Genomic DNA, 24,669 nt, shown 5'->3' on the forward strand with positions numbered 1-24,669 from the left:
ATGTGTGCAACCCTGGATACACTTTATCAGGATCAGAATGGGTAACGTGAAAAAATCTGGGTATCTGGACCACCACAATGTTTGGGTAAATGTAACTTTTGTTACTGGTTGACTTTGTACTGGTAGACAATTCTAATAATTCTCAAAGTAGGAGTTTCAGAATTAGGTTTACATTTGTTGCTTGATTACCAAGTCTCTAATGGACCAAAATTAAGCTCTGGATTCAATACTTATCTTGTGGATCTTGGGCTTTAGTATCCCCAAATCATTTACACTCAGTTGTATTTTTTATTGTGAGAATTTTGGAGCTGTCTGGAAGGTTACAAGCAGATAAACTTTTTGTCTGTACTCCCAAGAACTTGTGCAACAAGGTACAGGTACTGACAACGGTGTCAGCCTCTTTCCGCCAGTGATTACATTTGTTAAGACGTCCTTTCACGTAGTTTCCTAACTGTCCCTCATATGTGGGAGGAGTGCTGTTGTGGTAAGCTGCTTTGTTGTCTTCAATTTCCTCCTTAGAGCTCTTTGTTAGGAGTCTTATAAAATTCATTTTTAATCCTAGGTAATGGAAGAACAACAGGGATAAAATTAGATTTACTCCTACTGATTTCATTAATTAAGTATTTCAAGGACTACAGTCTCCTGAAATCAGTAGCTCTTGAGATCATCACTGCTGTTTGCAAAGTCTGTAAAGTTGGCTTTTATACATGTGTGTAAGAATATGCTTGGAAGTTGTGCCATATTGTTGATAAACTACCTAATGTAGGACAGAAAGAAGAGAGAAGATTTGGTTCACTTATCTTAGAGATTTCTTCTTCTTCCTTTAAGCCAGTATCAATTAGAAAATTTACAGGTATTTGTCTGGGGCCAGTGGCTAAAATAATGTGTGGATCAATATGCTAGTTAGGCCATTCTAAGCCGGATATTATGTGAGTGGGTTGGCCTGAAATTCCCCCCATGCTTCCTAGTTTTTTAGATCAATCAAATCCTTCCTTAAGCCTGAGTAAGGGTTGGCAGGAGCAGAGGGGTTTGCTCTCCTGTGTTTTGGTGATACCAACACATCCCATAGCCTTGCTAGTAGGCTGCTTCACCAGGTTTATCATTGTATGAATATTTTCTGTGGACTGCCCATGTAACACTGAGCGGGGTATTCCTAATGCTAATGCCTTCTTCCATAGTTCATTGTGCTGAGAGTCAAAACGAGAATAGATTTGTTGAGGGGAACGGGAGTTATTCTCCTCGAAAAATCGTGCCTGTCAGACTTGGTGCTGTGAACCTGAACTTTCCTCTAACTAGCCCATCTCTCTACCATAAATCACTATTTCTTGAAATAATTCCCCCCACGTTAAAACAGGCTGTTGTTGCTGGTTAGGGTTGCAAGCATAATGATCAATTGCCCGTATAATTTTTTCCTTTTAGGTTTTGCACATAAATTTTCAAGATGTCAGGGAGACATCTAATTAATGTTTTAAGGCGGACCGGATAAACCCGAGCAGCAAGGGGAATACCCTGCTCCCTGTGCTTGTACATAGCTTGTATACAGGCAGCCTTTTGCACTGATTCAGCCAGCGTAGATAATCCAGCTGTTTTAATAGGCAGAGGTTCACCTCATTCTCTAAAATCTAGTCCCCCTGCCCAATAGGCAACTCTGAGCATCAAGGGTTGGTTCCCCACAGGACCCTGATCAAGGAACACACCAGCACCCCAATACGCCCTAGCTTCTTCCTTGCTCAGCAAGACTCGATCCCCTCCATTCAATGACACACGTCATAAATATTCAGTTTCACTTTCCCCCAGCTTGCGTGAAAATTTCTCTTGCTTTTGCGCAAGCTCAGGTCCCAACCACGGGGTGGTTAGGGTTGTAGTTAAATTTCGATTGTTCTTGGCCCTCAACTGTACCTCTGTTTTAATGAGGGGTTGAATTTCAATATTACTTACCTCATCAGATAGAAGTTTGCTAGACCTGTTGAACTGACCTCTGCATTTTGTGTGAGTGTCCTGATGAGTCTTACTGTAGTTTGAGCAGACTGAGCACCTGGTTGCTAGTCATTATATCCATTCTTTAAATTTCCAGACTACTAGCTCTGATCAATGAGTTCCAAACAAAGAGGAACAATTAAAAAATGACCCCTATTTCACTAATGAAACTTCAGTAAGAAATTGCTAGTGTACTGTGCAACCTTTCAGAAATTACTGGAGATTACAGAAGTAACTTTCAAGTTAAAATCCTGACTTAAGTTTGTAAGCTGCCTTTCAAGAGTTCTTCTGAAATAGTAAGATAGTGTTGTAGGAAGAACAATCTGAAGTTGACATGGCCATTTCCAAAGGAGTTTGAGAAAACGTGAAGTGGTCCAATTTCAGAAAGAGAAGTAGTCCATTGATGGCCATAAGTGTGTAAACTGAAAATTATAATGGAATTCTAGTGCTGGATTATACATAAAGCTGAAAACAGTAGCACTTTCTACACAGCCATTATGTCAAAAATTGTGTACAACATAGATTTGAAGTTCACTAACCCTAAGAACTGTGGACATGAAGTGATGTATAAACAGAGACCAAAATAATATGGTGTGCATGAATCCTGCCACTTCCATGACCCTTAGTCTAGGATGAAGACAGCAATTTGTTTAATGTCATCAGAACTGTAATTGCACAACCACATTATCCATGGTGTTGAAACTTCCCATCAGAAATTGTCTGAGAATCTCTACAAATTAATATATTTACAGTGCTGAAACTCCCTCTTGCTTTTTAACTCCTAAATGCCATCTGAGCAGTTAAGATGACAAATCCATAATTTCTGAGGCTAGTCCTGTTTGACATCAGCCCTCTGGGTCATGGATTTTGCTTTAGTTTCATTCAACTACAGCACTTAAACATTATATTGAAATCTCCAAATCCCACAAACAGAAATATGCATGTTACGTCCCAGTTGAAATAATTTGATGCAAATTTTGGGGAAATGATTAGTGCCTTGAATTGTCTTCGAGGAATTGCCAGACGCTTGAAACTGGAAAAAAATTTTGGCAACAGGGCAACATTGTAGGATGTTGTGTACCACCCACCTTCCTGGGACCTCTTCCAGAAAGACTCCTTTAGAAATAAAGAGTAGTCAGTCTTAGTGCCCACTCTGCTCCTGACCTTTCTGCTTCAAGATTAGTAATGATGCTAATTAATATGCATTGCCTATGGTTTAGCAACATACTACTTTTGAGAAGTGCCAAACAAAACATTCTTCTAGACACTGATGTACTGGGCTCTGATACTTGGAGCATATTCAGATAGTGGTTCCAGATCCTGCTTGACTTATCACTGAACCTAGGTGATTCAGCAGTACATGCATACAGCTGATTCGCCCACCTTCACCCCACAGCAGGACCAACCAGTAGTTACCTTATAGTCATCCCCTCCTAGCCCTGAGTGTGTTGGTGATATTTTCTGAATTGGAAGTAGAATACAAAAAAAAAAACCAACAAAAAACAAAACAAAAGACAGGCTCCTGTTTATAAATAATATGTTTGCCTGGCTTCTCTAAGCATAAAGGTATCATGAGCTTTTTAGACTAGCATTCTCGTCCTTTCTCAGTTGTTGAAATGCTTCCAAGTGTCAGTGCAAGACCCTAATCTTAATCACACAGCCTTCGAATGATTGGTTCCTAGTTAAGTATAGTTATTTCTCCATTTAGGACCTGCCAGTGAACCTGCCTGTCCTTTGGGACAGTGTCCATAAACCAACCCAGGAGAGCTGTGAGTGAGCCCAGCATAGATCATTTTGAGCTCCAGCTGTGGAATCACCTACTGGAAAAGATTAGTCAAATTCAGTTTGATCACCTCTAGTTCTTGCTCCAACCATTCTCTTTGTTTTAATCTTCTAATTTAGCATGACATCAGTAACAGCTGTTGCTCTCTCTCCTTTTACAGAACTGTACATTTCTAAGAGTGGGAGAGAAATGTAACCTTTTCTTTGCCCTAAGAAACATCTTTTTTAAACTATTTTATGCAGTTATGGTCAATATACAATGAAAATAAGAACTTATGCAACAAATATAAACATATTCTTCAAATTAGCATCCAGTTTTTCTCTTTTTATTTAGAAATTGTATGCTCCCCTCCAAGAATTCCAAACGGGAACTTTAGACCTCAAGAAGACAACTACATCGTAGGTGATATAATCACAATACAGTGTAATCCTGGATATCATTTTAAAACATTGACTGGCAAAAGCACAGCTGAATGCACCAAGAATGGCTGGGTGCCTGATCCGGGTTGTGTCCGTAAGTAGCTCTCATGAATGAAGACACAACATGTAGAGTTGTTGGAAATATCTCAGTGAAAAAGAGGTAAAGAGAAAAACTTCAGAAGCATGAGAAATGAGAGTTGCTTATTCATCATGCTTCTTTGTAATGTAAAGCTTAATTTGATGGTTTGGAAAAGTCAGCTATAAAAACAATGGTATAATCTACATTTACATTATGTTTATAAACACAGGTATTATTTATTTCTGTATTTGTGAAAGTATGTGTTAAAATGTACTATAGTCAGCTCCCTGTCAGGAATTTTTGTGGTCCACCTGAAGAGTAGCATGCCGGACAAGATAAGAGGACAGAGTGAGTGTTAAAGTATCCAAACCAAAACAAAACATAGGTAATGGTTAGAAGGTATCTTTCATTATGGTTATCACAGCTTTAGATTTTTAGTTGCAGTTGTATGTTGGTATATTATAAACAACCACGGTTTTATTCTGCCTATTATAATGTTTGTCAAATAACAAAACAAGATATTCGTGATTTTTGATGAGTTCTTTCTTAGCTTAAACTTCCCATAACTACAATAATAGTTTTGCCCAGTACGCACAGTATTAACAAACAAATAAATAAATTAGCAATTTATTTCATCATCTAGCACTCTTTGATTTTTAGTCACTGAAAGTAAAAGAAAAACTTAGAAAACAGAATGTGAGAGAAACCCTGATGAAATCAGTCTTGTAAATGAACCTTTGGATAAGACGATTTCAACTATTGCCGAAAAGTGCAGTTAGTATCTGTATTAATCTTTCCTTTATATGTGTGTGGGTTCTAAAATTCAGTATCATTCTGAGACCACTTCACTCATTATTGAATGATCTGTCCAGTGTGTGATCTCCCTTGCCCCAGCATGTAGACTCTGGGTCAAAGCACTTCAGAAGGAACCTACCTGCTATGGCCAAGTAGGACACCCTGGGTAAACTTGAATGAAAGCTTCTGGGAATCTCCTCCTTCTATCCTTGACTTGTCCCTGAAAAGGGTCAGTTCTTTTGAGGAACTGAGAGAACAAAAGAAAAACACTACAGTTGTAAAATAAAAATGAGAAGAACCAGGAAGAGCTTTTGGTACAGGATCCCCAAAGTTACCAATGAAAGTGGTGACAGGAGTCATCTCAATTTTGAGTCCACAGTTCAGTGTCTATATCTGAGCTAGCTGTCTGGGCTCCCATCATAGTCAGTATAGTAAATGTCATCGAGATGCTCTACAAAGACAGTGTCGTCTTACCACAGAATAAATGCTTACTATTTGGTCTCATGAATCAGCCTTTGCAGTCCAGTGAAAATATTGACGGGATTTCTGTGGTTGCAACGGGATCAGAGGGAAGCAACATAGGTATAAGCACTGACAAAGACAGCAGAAGCAGAGTGTGATTGCTCCCGCACTCCTCAGGATCTGCCAAGGTGTGCCGTCTAGATTCTGACAGTTTCAGAAAACACTCAGATGGTGAAGCTGAATCTGAATTAATTGTGTCCTGAGCTTTTTGTCACGCATGTGTTGATATTGTTGCTCTTAAATTCTATTTCAAGAGAAGCCATGTGACTACCCAGCCATAGAAAATGGCAAGTTAAGTGAAAGCCTGGAGTACTACAAAAACTATTACTTTCCGATGAGTTTTGGGCAGCATGCTGATTATCACTGCATTCATGGTTATACAACCCCGAGTGGAGAATACTGGGTTCGAATGGTCTGTTCTGAAAGGGGCTGGTATCCAGAGCCAAAATGCCTCAGTAAGTACATTTCCATTATAAACTCAATTCTGTTGGAATTATCAAAGGTCTGTGCAGCAGAAATTGTGCTGATGGAGCACAAGATGGAACAAAGAGCAGTTAGTTAAAGTAGAACTGCTTTAGTTGACCCCTGGAGCTGCACCCAGATTTCATCCTATCTGCAGAGCTCAAACTGTCAGCTGGTAAGTGACACTCTGAAATGAGGAAGGCTGAAATGATACTTTTGGATTTTGGAGATTCTTTACTGCTGAAATCCTTCGTGAGACTGAGAAATACATAGGAAATGTTTCTGTTCTCTGGCTTCTGGGTCACGTGCATGCATCTACTTTCATCTGCATACACAGCTGCACATACAAACAGAGTTTCTACTGTATGTAAATATATTCTTCCTTCCGTGGCTTGGGCACTTTGTCTAGAGGTTCCTCTCTGAGGTCCATTGCCTGGTCCCTTTGGATAACATTTGGAGCTGCGAAGGTGGCACACTCTTACAATAAGCTGAAAGTGAGCAAGGCATCAGAAAAAGATGCAGATACACTGACTTAGATTTAAAATAAATCAGATTTAAAATATATTTAAAGCAGCAAGCTGAGGCCTCCACTTCTAACACACATCATCAGTCGCAGTAAAGTTCCTATGTACTGGTCAGGCTTGGAAGTGGACTACAAAAGGCTGATCTTTCTCTGTTGCCTTCAGTGGAGTGGTGCTCCGTGCAGGAAATTAGTGGAGTCCTGCCCGGAGGAAAGGACCAGTTACTCGAGTAACACAGCTGTAGCATTCCTCCAGCCATCTTCCTTGTGTCTGGGCTCTTGGGGGCACAGGATGTTGTAGAGCCAGCGTGCTTAGCTGCTGCTAAAATCCCCAGAGCTGGTTTGAGAGGCTGATACATTTGCACAGAGATGATAAAATCTCCTGGAAGCAAATGCTGAAAATCACTCAGGGCAGCCATCAACATTTTAGAGACATAGCAGACCAAACCATAGCTGGTATACATGACGCTAGATGCACTGAAGTTAGCCAAACTTGCTTATGAACACTAGGTAAGCGACACTGTTTACTAGACCACTTCTTAGCACTTCATGTAGCGACTTGCACTCCTGTTCATGTGATTCATTAATCTTAGGGCAGTGAAACAAATCATGCTTTCATTCAGGTTTGAACACAAATGTCTTTTGGGGATAGAAGGCTACAGAAAGGCACTTGGAGGGCCATTTTTTAGTAACCATCTTCCTGAGAATTAATTTACCTCAGTTCTTGCTGTACAAATTACTGTGGTTAAATGTACTTACCTTCCTTCTTCAGAAAAATGTCATGTCAGACAGCTGGAAAATGGTTATTTCTCATATGGACGGAAGAATGTTTACAAGGAAGGTGAAAGAGTTAAATATGTCTGCAGTGATGACTATTATGCTGAACACAAAGATGGGCAAGTCACGTGCACAAAGGATGACTGGTCACCTCCTCCAAGATGTATCCGTAAAAGTAAGTGTGCTCGTATTTTGTTGAGGTTTCTAGCTAAAACCGATAAATCCGTCATCACATCACGTACATTAATCCATCACTACTGCTTAGTAACTCTAAGTCTAGGTGCTCTACACCTGAAACACAATGCCGTCATTCTCTCAGTGTCTCATGCAGCCCTCATGTCACTGTGTGCTGCTGAGGTCAGTCGCTATATAAACATGCAGAATGAAACCCTGTAAAACATCCATGCATGGCTCATTCAGATCTCCTAGAATGTAAGCTCTGGGATGGGAGTCACAGTCCCTTTATTTTCAGTGGTGAAATCTTGTTATAACATAGCTGTGCAGTAATGTAATAAATAGTGATCATTCCCCTTGCACAGCCTATCTGTAATTTGTTTCCGTTCAGCCTCTTGCTATGCCACCTGGTCCTTGTTCCTCTTGCTTCCTTTCCAGTTGGCATCATAGTGGAAGGAGGGAGGAATAGGAAGGTTACCTCTCCTAACTCTGTTTCCAGCTTTTGTTCCTGACTTGTACCAAGCCTGAAATTGCTAGAATGTCTCACAGGAACTTTAAATACTTTAGATAATGATTTCATATGGACAAAAATAATTCAACCTAGCTTTTCTTGGACTGTAAAAACACTTTTTTAGGGAACCATTTGTGATGGAAAAAGACTTACCTGCAAGGTTCAAGCAAAGGACTTGAACTTCACTCACAGACTTAACTGCAAGGTTCAAGCAAACGACTTATTTGAACTTCACTTACAGACTTAACACGCCACTATTGCAGGTTTTACAGATACAATGGAGGAATGCACTACTGCAATTTTTAAGGCAAGAGTGGTACACTATTACAACCACAAGCACACACACATTTACAAACTTAAAGCATAAACAATATTCACTGACCTCTCCAGGTAAGGGCTCTCAATCCCAGGGAAGCTACCTCAACCGGCATCCCAATCAAGTGGGGGTGGGGGGGAAGGGTTTCCTTCACAAGCCAATTGTATAGTTGGAGAAGTGACTCCCCCATCTCCAACCTGAATCTTAGAGTTTTTATCCCCTGACTTGTGGAATGGTGTGTATGACTATGTCTGAGTGGATCATGATATATGCCTAAATGGATTATGTATATCTGAGTGGAGTTTCCCGTTATCTTTCCTTTGCTGGTCTGTGATTGTTTGACTACACAAGGTTGTCATTTGAAACTGAAGCTGAAACCCTCCAGGTTTTGGGTTTTTTTTACCTTGCTTCCTCAGGCAACTGAATAGTGGTTGGATTGAGACTCAGGGCATACTATTTGCTAAGGGATTTCAAGGCTCAGCTCAGGTTTTGGTTCTTTGAATGGCACAGCCACCACCCCGTTTAGTTTAAGGTTTATATCGGACAACCCAGGGCTAAGCTGTCTACACAGCTCCCCATGAGTTGTCTCTGCAGAGAGACAGGGCCTCAAGGCAATCCAAGGCTGGGTTGCTTTTGTAACCCACCATGAGTCGCCTGTGTGCCCTAGACATGGTGAAACTCGTTTGTGAACTATGAGCCTTACAATCCACACACCATTCCACCCTGATAGAGACAGCGACCACAGAATGTCTTGGACTGCCACCCACTGAGATTTTGATATAGCAATGAGCAAGCAGAATAAAATTTTGTGATTCCTAGTGTTAGGCAATCGTGGGCATCAGTGGTATAAACACCAAAAATTTGACGTGAAATTTAAACTTTTGAAGCTGTTGCACTGAAGTGTCATTAACTCTGCTCCCAACATTCAAATACATCCTCTAGTGTTCCTCAAAGTCTTTTCTGTTTCATATCTTTATTTACTTGACTCTCTAATGTGCAAATATTGCTATTTGTTGTAGAGTTAATTTGTTAGAATGAAGAAACTTCTTCACAGAATGATTTATTAGTAAAGAATTTAACATACTGCAGAAGTTTTCTTTCAGAATGCAAGACCATAACATCCAACCAAGACAACTGATTTCCATCGATTTAGACTGGCTTAATGTATTCCAAGTGATGTGAAATCAGTTACAACATTGGGTCTGTCTGCACTAGCGTTTTAGTGTGCAAGAAGGGGTCCTTTGCTACAAATTTCCTTTAGCCCTGCAGTATGTGCCCTCTGAATGACTTCTCTTTGGTAGAACTGAGGTGGTACCTGCACACCATGGTGATCTCTGGCGTGTGCTACCTTGCAATATGGACAGAAGGTCCTCTTTATGCATGCACAGTGCTGTGCATGCCCAACATGAATTTCATTTCTAGTGAACACCAGATGTGGACATAAAATTTTGGAAGCTTGCAGGATTGCTGCAAATGAAACTCCTGTCCATGCCTGTTTCTGCTGCATGAGTTGGTAACTGTGAACTTTGACTTCACACTTTCCGATTGTCCCCCAGGAATAGCACTCAATGCAGAAGCAAAAATTCATGTGCTCTTAAAAATGTTCTAAATCCTACTGCTGCTTCATTTGCCCTCCTTCTTCTGTGTATTATAAGCATGTAGTTTGGCAGTGTTTTACTTGGAAAAAAATTCTGTCTATCTCTTTCAGAAAAATGCCAGAATATCAATATTGACAATGGTTTTTTGACCTTGGGAAAGACAATATTTCGTTTACAGGAGAAGGTCACCTATAATTGTCATACTGGCTTTTTAACTCCAGAAGGACAAGAAAGAGGAGTGATACAGTGTCAAGAGAATGGCTGGACTCCACCTCCAAAGTGCATCAGTGAGTATCATAAAGGCTTCAGAGCTCCCCATCATTGTCACTGACACAGACATGATGTCCTATGTACTCAGTTTTTTGTTGTCTGGATTGGTAGAGTTTTCTTACTGGGCAGAGGGAGACTCAAACAGAGGACTGATCCTCCGGAGATTAACCTTTCTGGGGCTCCAGGAAATAAAGAGAGAAAACATAAAGGAAGTGAGTAAGGTGGGAAAGTATCTACTGTCTTGTAGGCGAGCTATCTTTTTGGACCTCTGCAGCACAAAGTAGATGGTAATCACTGACCTCTCCAGTGATTCTTACCTGATACAAGGTACATATGCCCAAATTTACTCCCAATTCTCCCACCTTTCACACACGTGAGGGAAGATTTATGAAGAAATGCTTGTGAACCAAGGGATTCTGCCAAGAACTTTCTTTAAATGTAACCAAACTAGAGAAAAATGGGATTCATTATTTGGAAAGATGTTATCACTATGCATAAAAAACACTATGCATATGTCTGCCCTGGTGTTAAAAAGTACCTCTGTGAAAAACACCGGAATGCTTTTTCCTGAAAATACCTCCATACTGTTGTTGCCTTTCTCCTCTTAGAAGTTCCTTCCTCTCCTGAATAAAGGTGTAGGATAGTAAAAGAAGAGACTTAATCTTCCAGTGTTATGATACTGAGACTTGTAATATTGACCAACTTTAGCTGATATTTTATCTTGTCCTTTTATTTCAGACTGCCTTTACCTAGGATTTTGCTGCTTTTTTTCTGACCGCCTCACAAATGACCATGGGGAACAGGAGTGCAAACTGTTTGCTATGACACCAGTAATAACATGTAGTAGAAGGAAAGGAATTGAATCTAAGCGAGAAATATTTATGCTAGATATTACTTCTAGACAGACATTTCTGAAGATTAATGCAATAGATATTATGTGAATATGCTACATGTGATATTTTACATTCATATTCTGGCAATGCAGAATTTTTAATGTTTCAAATATACTGAGTAGTTCAGTCGACTAGCACACACTAAAGCACCTACAGAAATGATGCTTCCAAACGGCAGTGTTTCTGGATCACAAAATGCACTAACTTTGTTTTATTCTACAGAATCATGTCAAACACCTCATGTGGACATTTTGAATTACCATGCAAATAAAACTATGTTCATGCCTGAAGACGTAATCGAGTATGCGTGTTTGGAGGGATATCAAGCTGCAAATAATATGCCAACTGGTACCACAAGATGTGGCATAAATGGTGAATGGAATCCAACGCCCCAGTGTCTTGGTGAATATTGTTATGTTTGCTAATCAGTGTAACTCTCTGTACACTTTGTGAAGCTTGTTTATTTAAGACTTTCTTTGGTTTTGTTCTAATTAGTAGCATTTCATGTACTTTTTGCAGGGTGTACACTATATGCTAAAATATTTTGTCTTTGTAGCAATAGAATGTGAAATGTTGACATTGCCCAATGGAGATTTTTCTCCCAAGGAGGGTAAATACCACAGCGGAGATGTTGTGAAATTTGCCTGTGCAAACAATTACGTAAGAGTGGGACCTGCCTCTACTCAGTGCTATTACTTTGGATGGTTTCCGTCACCACCAGTGTGTAAAGGTAATTCTTCTGTCAACTTTATTGTAGTAGGAAATAGATGAAAATGCCTGGGTCCTGAAGACTTCTGTGCACACCTTCTACAAGCCAGCCTTGCTCCCAGGAACAATTATCCCATCTTCATCTCTAAAAGAACAGGAACCGATCCTCTTTGTATCATTTCGTAGCATTTTGCTATTTCATGTGAAAGATTCTGAACAGTTGAACTTCCAATGTTGAACTTTCTGTTACCTTTAGTTATGCCAATTGGAGTTCTGCAATAACTGAAAGTGAGCTGGTAAATGGCTTTCACAAAATTTCACTCAAGTTATTGACTGTAATGTATGAAAATTTATTTATTATTCAAAAAGGCAAAAATAATGTGCAGTATGGCAGCCAGGAGTGATTGATTTGAGTAATGTCCTCTCTTACTGTATCCTGAATGTCCTAAGTTTTGCCACTGCCTAATGTTGATACCCATCAGATGTTGTACCCTATGTTCCTTTGTCTGATCACATGATATTGAAGGAAAAAATACGGTTTGGACATGACACAGAGCTGGACCCAAGCAAAAGAAACTGAGTGAAGGGTTTTCCCTGTGGTATCCCTCAGCTTCATCCAGTAGGATGAACAAACTTATGCAGAAGAGAAGATATATGCCCCTATTCTTCTCATCCTTTTTAAGACAGAGCACGACTTACTGGCATCTGAAAAGTTTCTTCTCCTGGTGCTATGCCCTTTCATGAGGAAGCTTGAGAGAATGAAGAGAACTTGTATTTCTCATCTCCCTTTCTTCCCACTCAATCAATTTCCTTGTTGTCTTTCATGCTGTCATCCTTCTATTTGCTCACTCTCTTTTGCATTTAAAACCGACATTTTAAGCTCCCTTAACAGGAGTTCCATTCACTCCATCAGAAGTGAATTCCTTTAATATACAGTACATATCACTTGTTGGATGTTTTTATAACATAGGTTATTATTGCTTGTAGAATTTTCACCTTTTTTTTTTTTTTTTTTTTTTTTTTTTTTTTAAGAATACTGAAGTTGTCATCCATGTAACACTTTTTTCCTTTCAAAACTGGGTTAGTTTTATCAACCACTTCTTTCATCGTAGCAGGCAATTGACAGTGCATGGAAGTAAGATAGAGTGAGCCAGGGTCATGCATATCTGTTTGTGATCTCCAGCCCAACGTAAATCTAGATATTCAAAGGCATAAACCAATGACCCGTTTGTTTAACTTGTTCTACTGATTTTTCTTAATTTTAAACAACAAATTCAATCTATTTTATGTTGCACTTAACATATAACTGTGCAAAAAGTTCTGAGTTCAGAGCATGAATTTGATCTCTTAATTTCAGTGAACGCCAGAGGCTGTGGACCTCCACCTGTGGTTACCAATGGAAATATGGCTGGTGGCTCTGTGGAACAGTATCAGCATGGGGACAGAGAGCACTATGAATGCAACGTTGCATTTAAATTGGTTGGATCAAAGGAAATAGAATGTGTTGATGGACAATGGTCGTCTCCTCCCTCTTGCATTGGTAATCTATATAACTCTTACTTGTGAGAAGTCTGTAATTCGATGTAGGCTAATACTTCACAGATATTTTCACAATTAAAATTACATATTTGCAGGTATAATATGTTACATTCAAAATCATGTTATGGATGAAAAGTAAACACACACTATATATAAAGCCAAAACTTTATTAACAGTATAATTGAAATCTCAACAGTCCAATCAAAGAATTGTTGTGAGTCCAGGTCAAATTACTATAGAAAGAAAAATAAAATAAATATGTAATATATAAAGAATAATTTTAAACATATAAATAATACAGAATATCTAAGTAATACAAACAATTTATAATATAGAATTACAATTGTTATACACACACTTTCTCTTACTTACCCCTTTTTCTGGTTTTATGCTCACCCTTCCACTGCCCCTTTGGGTCCTAAAGTCAATGTCTTCAGCCTGGTGTGTTTTGGAGGGAAGTTACAGAACATTACCAGTATCTCAAGTCATTCACTGGGGGGAATAAGATGTTGATGCTGAAGATTTCCTCTTCCTCCCTACAGGATCTGCTTGGGGTAATTTTTAGGTTTGGTCTACAGGTTGTGAATTAGGTATGTTTAGCATGTTGTAAATATGTTAGATATACTTGTTCTTTGTGTTATCCCTAAAACCAGTTTTGATCAGCTCCAGGTCTAAGTTGGCCTTTTGTGAGCTGTTTGTAGCCTTGGGGTGCCAGGCTGTGCCCTGTCTCTTACCATCCCGTGCCTCTACTCTGCCACACCCAACCTTTGTCCCCAATTCTCAAGGGCTCTGTTATCATACCAGCCCTGTATTCACCCGCATCATTATATTAGAGTCATAATTACTCACTCTACAGAGACTAAAAACTTGTTTCTACTATGTATATAAAACCATGGTTGTGCCATACAGAGATAACCAAAAGTAAAATAAATTAGCTATAGCCTGGTCACTGGAAAAATTGCTGTTACATCTAAAATAAGTAAGACCAAGCCTCCAGGCAGGTCAGGACAAGTTCTGACAAAGTAAGTCTGATAAGCCTCCGTCCTGAGGCCTTGCAAGCTCAGTACAAACTCTGTGGCCTCTTTCTAGCAATGGCAATACTGTATGCTACTGGGACAAGGGCTACAAACACGATGACTATGAATGCATTACGTATGTTGCTGCTTTCCCTAGGCTAGAGTCAGACATGTCCAACAGTTTTTTTTTTAATTTCCTAATACTGAAATGGTGAATAGTTCTACAGTCAAGTCTCCTGCTTAAGCAAAAGCACCCACTTTCTGTGCATGTCAGTAGGTAGTGTACCTCAAACCTGACAGTATGAGTGTCAACAACAGGAGTTAAAATTGCTTGTGCAAAACTACTATTTGTTTGTTGAGACAGTCTGGTGGGTTGACCCTGGGTGGACGCCAGGTGCCCACCAAAGCCATTCTATCACTCCCCCCTCCTCAGCTGAACAGGGGAGAGAAAATATAACCAAGGGCTTGTGGGTCAAGATAAGGACAGGGAGAGATCACTCACCAATTACCGTCGCGGGCAAAACAGACTCAGCTTGGGGAAAATTAACTCAATTTATTACCAATCAACCAGAGTAGGGTAATGAGTAATAAAACCAAATCTCAAAGCACCTCCCTTCTGCTCCTCCCTTCTTCCCGGGCACAGCTTCACTCCCGGACTCTCTACCTACCCCCTCCAGCGGCGCAGGGGCACAGGGAATGGGGTTACGGTCAGTTCATCACATGTTATTTCTGCCGCTCCGTCGTCCTCAGGGGCAGGACTCATCACACTCTTCCCCTGCTCCAGCGTGGGGTCCCTCCCACGGGAGACAGTCCTCCACGAACTTCTCCAACGTGGATCCTTCCCACGGGCTGCAGTTCTTCATGAACTGCTCCAGCATGGGGCCCTTCCACGGCGTGCAGTCCTTCAGGAGCACACTGCTCCAGCGTGGGTCCCCCACGGGGTCACAAGTCCTGCCAGAAAACCTGCTCCGTGGGCTCCTCTCTCCACAGATCCGCAGGTCCTGCCAGGAGCCTGCTCCAGCGCGGGCTTCCCACGGGGTCACAGCCTCCTTTGGGCATCCACCTGCTCTGGTGTGGGGTCCTCCATGGGCTGCAGGTGGATATCTGCTCCACCGTGGACCTCCACGGGCTGCAGAGGGACAGCCTGCCTCACCATGGTCTTCACCATGGGTTGCAGGGGAATCTCTGCTCTGGCGCCCGGAGCATCTCCTCCCCCTCCTTCTGCACTGACCTTGGGGTCTGCAGGGTTGTTTCTCTCACATGTGCTCACTCCTCTCTCCGGCTGCCGTCTCTGTCTGTCCCAGCAACTTTTTTCCTTCTTAAATATGTTATCCCAGAGGCACTACCACTATCACTGGTTGGCTCAGCCTTGGCCGGCAGCGGGTCCATCTTAGAGCCAGCTGGCATTGGCTCTGTCGGACACAGGGGAAGCTTCCAGCAGCTTCTCACAGAAGCCACCCCTGTGACACCCCCCCCCCCCGCCCTGAAACCTTGCCACACAAAGCCAATACAGACAGTGTCTCAGAATTGAAGTAGAATGGAATATTCAAGCTGAAAATCTGTAAATACAGAAAATAATTCAGGGTGTTCTTATGGTGCAGGATGATCTAATAACAGAACCAGTAAATGGTGGGGTTTTTACGGACTGGTTTACTCTGTCCCTATACATAATACATTCTGACACGTCTTCCACAAGCAACGCTGATGGTTTAAAAATGTACAGCATGGAGCTTGCATCTTTTCAATCCTTGCTCCAGTGGAAATAGTTTCAGTGCGCAGGCTTGAAAGAAGAGTGGTCCAAACTTGAGTGCAGCATTGTTCAAATTCAGTCTTTGACTTTATCATGGGTCTTTCCACTCCCACATTAAGAGCAGGCTGTATGCCCTTATTCCCCTTACATGCCTTTTTCCTCCTTCAAAAAAGACTATTCACATGCCACGCTCCTCTGCAAGCCATTACCCTTTGTTGTCACTACCATTACAATAGTGACAGCCCAAAGCAGGAACTGCTGTTGTCACACAGAGGTGACAGTGCTGCAGCCCTCTAAGTGATGGTACAATCGTTTTCAGTTCTTGTAATAATGCTAACTGAAAGTACACATTACAAATGTGTAGACATATGATCAAATATAATTTTGACTGATCAGAATCAGGGATCCGGGTGAGTTGGATTGATCCTACTCAGGGATCCAGGTGAGTTGGATTAATTGAAGTTTTTCTTATGCTTTAGGGTTTGTGTGCCAATGAAAAACAGTTTGGGAAAGTAATGTTAGCTGAAACTACTTGTGGAGCGTGCTGTGGAGTTACCACAGTGATGGAAAAGGAAGGGAAAAGACAGGAGAGGGATTTAGTAAACTGACTAAAAGATATACGTACTCCAGCTGTGTTGAAATTTAGTTGTTACAGTTAATGGGAGTAGGTTTGACTCACCAAATGCAAATATAGTTATTTTTATTTAAGTTCTTTCAGCTATTCCTATAGGACTCCAATATTATTGTGGAATACTTCTGCTCTTTTCAACAGAAGACAAAATGCCATGTGGATCACCTTCCTCTATTCCGAATGTTGTTCTTCATCAGGAAGACCAGACCCAGTTTTCGCACGGTGATGAAGTGATTTGTGGATGTAAACAAGGCTCTGGCAATTCTAAGGAAATGAAAATAAAATGTCTTAATGGGGAATGGAAGCCTTTACCTGTTTGTGCCGGTAATCTATTTCCATAACATTTTCATGATGTTTCAGATGTAAGTGTAACATAGTTCTATTCAAAATCTCAAGGACTTCAGCAGTCAATATGTAGCCAGAGATACTATAGTTTCATGGATCTCAATGAAGGGGTTGGGTTTTTTTCCTCTTTTAAATGTGAACATGTCCTTTGTCCTGGAAAGACTCTGCACCTAGAACTTTGTAAGCGCTCTGAGTAGGTTTGGGGAAGGAAACAGACACTTGCACCGTGGGTAAAATCAAGCATGGGGATACATCTTTGGTGTACGGTGCCTTTTACCCATTTTTCCAGTGTTCCTCCCTGGTAACGACCCTTCAGAAGCCTTGGGATATATCTGCAATTAAGTAGTGAGCCTGTTGCACTAATTACTTGTAGTTTTATGTCTCTGTATACTACTTCGCTTTTTTAAAATCCTACTGGGAATTAAAGATAATACTAATAGCTACAATGTACTAGGCTTACCCCATCCTCACCATTTTTATGTGCATTAGTCCGTTTCATTTCTGATCAGTAGTTTTCTCTTTTTTCTCATCTTCCCATTTGGTTTTGCAGTGCATAAATTGAATGAAAGTAATGTCTTTCAAAAAGATACAAACCAAAGCCTTTTCCTAATAAAAAGAAAAAAAAATTACATTGGAGACAGTAATTTAAGACAAAAGCGACACTGGACAAGAAGGATTCTTGTCTGGGATAAATTACTCCAGCACTTCACTTATCTTTAACAGGATACAATTTATAATAGACATCCATTTCTTGGTTCCCCCTTTCTTCAGAAGTGATTTTATATTCTTCAGTGATTTGCGTACACCGTACCTTTATTTACAATTACATTGAGGATTGAATCTGGCACAAAACACAGTCTGCTTAGCTTTCACAAGTAGCCTGTGTTCTGACTCTCTGAATCACCAGTCAAGGACACAAGACCTGGTTATGACTTAGATACAATTCCATAGGAGACTGATACCTGATGCATATTTCAGTGTGTGGAGTAGTACTTCCTTTATGCACCTGTTTCTACAAGCAAAAGAAGGTTCCTCTTCTTGCTCATCTTGCTACCTTTTTATAGTTTTAGGGAAGAAAAGAATGTTAAGTTTTTATATTATTTACTACACTCAGCAAAAAAAATCATTCTGTTTCTGCAATATAGGAATCAGGAGTTACTTCAAACTACAGGAAGTAAAAAAACACTTTCACATGGACATGCATTAGGAAACTGGTGACCTATTCATCAATGAATGCGTACGTACATATTATCTAAACAAAATCTTTTTTTCAGGTCTTTTTGTTGATTTTTTTCAGATCCATCTCCTCAGTGTGTACTTCCAATGAATGTTGAGCTTGTGCACAATGGTCCTCTTCCCAAGCCAGGAAGGGAGACTAGGTTCCATGGAGTTATACATTATATATGTACCTCAGCTGACAAAAGTATTAAACAGGCAACTTGTGTGTCTGGAAAATGGTCACCAGAGATTGAATGTACAGGTATGTTTTTAGATTTGTATACAATTTCTTTTTTTTATGTAGGAATGATAAATGCTCGTTATTGAAGCTTCTTAGCATTGCGGTGTCACTAGTCTGAAATAGAAACGCTTACATGCTTATATATATGCTTACTCGATTATATGCTGAAGGATAGTCATGAATAATTATGGGAATCATTTGAACAGTTAACTAGGTATAGAGACGCACTGTTTTAGTGAGGCAGACTTAATAATCTCTACCCTGACAATTGGAAGAGTTGTCACTGCCACTTCTGATTTGAGGAGAAGATGCAATGATAAACCTAAGCTCGGTTCTTCAAAAGGGCTTTACCATGGTGCAAATGAGAGTAGCTTATAGCTCAAGCTCCAGCCAAAGTTTTCTATTCCTGATTTTTCTTTTTTTTTTTTTTTTTTTTTCCCTTCTATTTTTTCCAATTGCTTCCTAGTGAAACAATAAGAAAAAAGCTGTGTTGGCCTATTCAAAAGCACAGACCTAGAGGACACTGCCCTTTACGTAATACACACCAAAGCTTGGATGCTTGTAAGACTGCCTTTATGTATAGCGGAGCAGGATATTGCCTGTAGAAGGCATGATTGCAAAACAATCATCGCCTCGTTGCCTGCTTTGATTATGCCAGATTCTTGGGAGATGGTGCATGGAAGTGGGAGAAGTACACAGAGTGTCAATCACTCGAGGGAGCGTTCCCTTTCAAAACCAAGTGTCCCTACCTTCTCAGTTTTCTGGAACCACTAGAAGCTACAAACCAAGCTCTGAATGTCTCCTCCTTCCTAGATGTACCTCCTTCCCTCCCTTTTTCTTTCCTTTGGCAGGAGCAGCCCTTCATTCCTTGAGTGGGAAAATTGAAGTTTATTTCTTTGTTTCCTTTTGTGATTCTCATTTACCTCTGTTATCATCAGATAAGTCTGAAGAAAAAAACAACAACAAAACAAAACAAGAACCCCAGAAGTTGGTCCAGTTTTCCTGAAGTAGTTCACCAGAGAGAGGAATGGGAAAGCACACAGGAGCATGCAGCTATGTGGAAGGGAAAGGAGGGACTACAAGAAGCTCCAGCTTAGACTGGTGTAGGCAACTGTGTCTCTCTTTTCTATGAGTTTGAAAGCATACGAGCATCTGAAGGCAGCTCTGGTGTGTCTGAAGCAGAACAAAATGATCATAATATTAATTAAAGCTTGAGATAGCTACTGAAGAATTATCTAACAAACACCACTGTTTTCTTCGTTGGTTGTGTTGTAATCTGTGATGAACTGTTACACTTTATCTTATGTTCTATTATAACATGAGTATGTGTCCTTAGCTGAGGAGAGTACGTGCCCACCTCCACCTCAGCTGCCTGGTGCTCAACAGATAACAGTTGGAAGAAGTTACAAGCATGGGAGTAAAATAGCTTTTTCATGTCTGAAGAATTTCCAGCTCATCGGTGTGAATGAAATAACATGTATAGAAGGGAAATGGCAATCACCACCTTACTGTGTGGGTCAGTAGTGGATTATTTTTTCCTATTTATTTTATTATGAATTCTGTGTTGTCCATTTGCAGTCATCATTAGCCGGAGGATGATATTATTTATGTTAAGATTATCATGAACAGGTAACTGCAGAAAAGCAATAGAACGTAAGTTGCTAAAGAAAGTGCAGTTAACCAGCTGCTGGACAGTCGCTCTTTTTATTTACACAGACTTATCTAAGAAGGCATATAAAACTTTCAGATAGTCTCTCAAGAGCTGCGTGTTTATTTGTTTGTTTAGTATATTGCAGAATGGAGTCTCAGTTTTGAGTGGGGGCCTTTATTACTATCCTGGTGAAAAAAATCAGTCTTATTTATTATTTAGTTGTAGTAGTAGCAATCTTTGGGGTTTTTTTCTTTTTTTATTCTTTCCTGATTTTTCTCCTTTGCTTTTTTTGTGGCTTGTTCCTGTAATAGGAGTATAAATGGTATGACATAATTCAGGCCATCTACTCTAAGAAATGCTGAGGAATCTGTAATCATTGTTAAAATATTACCGATGCAGGTGATATCTTGTGAGCAGAAGTGCATTAAGAGGTAGAAAAAAGTGTTTTCAGAAATGAATAGGAGATAGCTGAGTACAGGAAAAATGAGGTGCCAGCTGGTGACTGATGTGTACAACGGGCCAACCATTTCCATATTTTTAAGCTGCAAAATTCTGATGCCACATGGTTTCTCTTCTTCTGCGTTGCCTGTGAGTCTCCATTTCTGCTGATAAGTGGCAGACATAGAGAAGAATAACAAAAAAAATATTTGAGCTGTTCATAAAACAACTTCTACTGAAATAAAATTCCCAGTCCCAGGTACCGAACAGCAACTTTGACTGTAATTAGATCTCTTGTGTTGTGGAATTCAGTGCAAACATATGCTTTCAACTTGATGTGTCAACTAATAAAATCTCATTTATTAATAACTAAAAAGGCATATAAAATATAATTTAAGTCCACCCACTCTACAGTAGTATAGGAGAAGAAAGCAGTGGGTCAGCCCTGACTCAGGAGGGCTTCATAGAGATTTAATCCATTGTGTGTATCAGGAAGTACATTATAATACTTTGTAAGTTCTGTTCTCTTTTTCATTTTCATCATGTCATCACAAAACCCCTCGGGACATTGGTACAACTTTATTAATGGTGGAAAAATTTAATAGCTAATATTCTAGAAACTCACTTTCAGTATCTCAGAACAAGATAATATCTCTTCTATTTCTCTGCCTATGAAATTTTCCCGGTTCTTGATGCTAAGCTCTCATGGTGTCTCCTTGGTATGAACTAGAAAACAGCTTTAATTTGGTTCAAAGGAAAAGAAAGAAACCCCATGTAGGACAGAAAGAGGAGAGAAGATTTGGTTCATGTGTCTTAGAGATTTCTTCATCTTCCTTTAAGCCATTTAATTTATATTTGGATGATTACATTTTTTTTTCTTTTCAGTTTTAGACGGTATATGTCATTGGAATATTAATAGTCTTGCAGTATTATTTATCTGTGTTTTCTGTATTTTTTAGAAAGACCATGTTTGCCACCACAACCCATAGAATGTGCTGATGTTCCCAGGCTGGAAAATCAAAATGGAAAAATTAAAAAAGAAGGGAAAACAATTTATCTGGCTGGTGCTAGAGTTAAGTATGTTTCTCGTTCTGGATACATCTTAGATGGACCATCGGAAATAACTTGTTCCATGGGAAACTGGACTTCAGCTCCTACATGCTTGGGTAATGTCAAAAATACTTTTTTTGAAGTGCATTCAAGAATGAAATTGAAAGAATTTTAAACTGGAGGTGGACTAGTAAGAGCCAGTAACTCCGTAATTTGCTGTGGAATCTTATCATCCCTCATGGATGTCTTCAGAGCAATCCTGATTGGATGCAAGACTGACTTTTTGAATGCAGTCTAGTTTTTAAATATTCCTTTGTATTCTTGCAATCTTTGTTCAGTTCATAGCTCTGCCATGTGAGTCCTGGGCACATCCTCATAATCCAAGGATCTTTTTTTCTACGTAGCCCACTAGTGACTAGCAGTTGCTTTGATGCTTCAGTGATGGAAACCACTTCGGTGTAGTAAAGGTCTGTCCTGGTTTCAGCTGGGATAGAGTTATTTGTCTTCCTAGCTGGTAGAGTGCTATGTTTTTGAGTTAGGTATAAGGTATTGATAACACTGATGTTTTCAGTTGTTGCTAAGTAATGTTTAGTCTAAAGTCAAGGATTTTTCAGCTTCAAACCACAACAGATGCCCAGCCAGCAAGAAGGCTGGAGGGGCACAAGAAGTTGGGAGGGGACACAGCCAGGGCAGCTGACCCAAAGTGGCCAAAGGGATATTCCATACCATGTGACATCACACCCAGTATATAAACTGGGGGGAGTGGGGGTGGGAGGGATCGCCGCTGGGGGACTAACTGGGTGTCGGTCAGCAGGTGCTGAGCAATTGCATTGTGCATCATTTGTATATTCCAATCCTCTTATTATTACTATTGTCATTTTGTTAGTGTTACCGTTATCACTATTAGTTTCTTCTTTTCTATTCTGTTAAACCGTTCTTATATCAACCCATGAGTTTTACTTCTTTTCCCGATTTTCTCCCCCATCCCACTGGGTGCGGGGGAAGTGAGTGAGTGGCTGCGTGGTGTTTAGTTGCTGGCTGGGGTTAAACCACGACAAGGTCAGAAGCCTTTATTCAAATTTTCTGGCATGTTTAGAAACAGGATCTATATATTTCAGTGATGAAGTCCATGCCTATTTAGGGGAGTGACTAATTTAATTTTCCATATGCTACCTTTTATAGAAAATCCACTGTCAGCAGATGACAATGCTAATGTTACAAAAAGCTGCCTGCAGCATCTGTTTGGTAGAAACGCTACACTCACTGTGTGTGTGTCAGATTAGCACAAGCATCGACTTTCTGTATCTTTTCAGAAATGCCATGTGGAAGTGTTCCAAAAGTTGCCAATGCTCAAATTGAAGGCAGAAACAAGGAAATTTATGAGCCTGGTGAAACAATTCGCTACCAGTGTGATGCAGGGTTCCTGACTGTTGGTTCCCCCGAAATTATTTGCAGAGAAGGAAATTGGACAGCACCGCCCTTCTGTGAAGGTATAGGTTCTACCTCTAAGTAGTTTGTGACCCTTCTTAGTCTCATGTTGTGAATTAAAGTAATGTCAGCTCAGGCATGCAGGCGAGTCAGGCCAAGAGAGCGAGGAGGTGGCTTGCTTTGAATAGACTGCTCCAACACCTATTTTTCTGGCTCCTGAGAAACAACAAGCAGGATAGGTCAGCAAGGAAATGGTTTCCCCTGTGGGCTGAAGCTAGTAGCGGAAACGTAGCTCTCTGCTGAAATCAAGCAGGCCGAGTGTTATGGAGGAATGGATGCTGGCTGCAGAGGGGGAGATAACTGGTGGGGTAATAGATCTTATTTTCACGTCACTTAGAATGTTGGTTGCTGAAAGTGGCCTTCAAATAGCAAAGTAACCATTTCACTCTCCAGCCCTTTGGCACACTAAGCTGTAGAGCACCAATCTGCACATTGGGCTGATCCCTCCAACTCCTTTTCTCTTTTTAGTCACTCTAGGCAAAAAAAAATAATGTGTGGTGAAGCATTGCAGAATAAAGACCATAATATCTTCCTTTTCTGCCTGCAGAAAATGATCTGCATAACGCAAACCGTTTTTGCTCCTCAGGAGCACTGGTGCTCCGGAGTGCAATGTTCTGTGATTGTCATATCGCTGCACTACTGTTCTTAAATGCCCTTCTCTTTTCAGATGTTAGCTGTGGAGCCGCACCTGAAATTCCCAATGCTTATATTACAAGCACTCAACAGGAGAGGTATCTGCCAGGTGCCAGAGTGCAGTATGAGTGTGAAAGCAATTTTCAACTGATGGGTGGAAATTATGTCACTTGTACGAATGGAGAATGGTCACAAGCACCAACTTGCAGAGGTAGGAATGTGTGCTTTCATCTTGCCTGTTAGCATAGAGGGGACTGTTTGTTTACCTAAACACGCTAAAGACTTTACCTTTTTTACTTCTGTTGTCTTTGTGCACCCCAACTTTGTGCTTGCTATTGCTTCCTTGCACAGCACTTTGATTTAGCTGGATGCTTCTAGAAATGCCAGGGATATTTTCATCAACAGCAAAAATGTCTTGAAGAAGCAGGGCTGCTCTGTCATTCTCCTGCATGATACTGGCACTTCCCCAGAGTCTGCCATTTCAGCGACCTTCACTAGAAAGACACATAAGGGCTCCTCTGTTCTGTTCAAACCTGTCAGGGAGTGCCTGAATGGAAGAAGCAGTAGGGGAGAGAAAGAGCCGTTCTTCTCCAGGGCTCCACTCTGACCGATGCAGACCCCGGCAGAGACTCAGATCTCAACCACGTAAGATCTGCTCTGGCTATGGAAGTGGGAAGAGCGTTCCTGTGACAAGGAACTGTCGGGAACTGTGCTCCTGTCCCCTGCCCAAGTCTGTGGCTGCCAGGCGAACAAGTGCTACTTGGCTTTCTCACACCTCCATGGAGCTGACTTGCACTCACCTGTCCCTGAGCAGTGCTGGCTGACAAGCTCCTCCGGAGCTCTGTGGTTCAGCAGAGCACCAGCT

At 40.6% G+C, this 24,669-nt stretch overlaps 1 protein-coding gene across 2 annotated transcripts; it reads left to right on the forward strand.

Annotated features, from left to right (window-relative positions):
• The first annotated feature begins 3,961 nt into the window (after window positions 1-3,961).
• LOC142028493 (complement factor H-like) lies at window positions 3,962-24,609 on the forward strand. Of its 2 annotated transcripts, XM_075022324.1 has the most exons (14): window positions 3,962-4,273; window positions 5,830-6,030; window positions 7,330-7,509; window positions 10,044-10,220; window positions 11,319-11,498; window positions 11,653-11,826; window positions 13,162-13,344; window positions 16,882-17,064; window positions 18,383-18,565; window positions 19,881-20,060; window positions 21,593-21,799; window positions 22,997-23,173; window positions 23,839-24,015; window positions 24,345-24,609. In XM_075022324.1, the coding sequence occupies exons 1-14, from the start codon at window positions 3,997-3,999 to the stop codon at window positions 24,353-24,355; spliced, it is 2,490 nt and encodes an 829-aa protein (XP_074878425.1). In that variant the 5' UTR covers window positions 3,962-3,996; the 3' UTR covers window positions 24,356-24,609. The 2 variants fall into 2 exon arrangements, with proteins under 2 accessions (XP_074878425.1, XP_074878424.1); XM_075022323.1 differs by lacking the exon at window positions 24,345-24,609 and having other exon boundaries at window positions 23,839-24,310.
• Window positions 24,610-24,669: the final 60 nt, after the last annotated feature.

The sequence above is a fragment of the Buteo buteo genome, unplaced genomic scaffold (genome assembly GCF_964188355.1).
Source record: "Buteo buteo unplaced genomic scaffold, bButBut1.hap1.1 HAP1_SCAFFOLD_496, whole genome shotgun sequence".
NCBI lineage: Eukaryota > Metazoa > Chordata > Aves > Accipitriformes > Accipitridae > Buteo > Buteo buteo.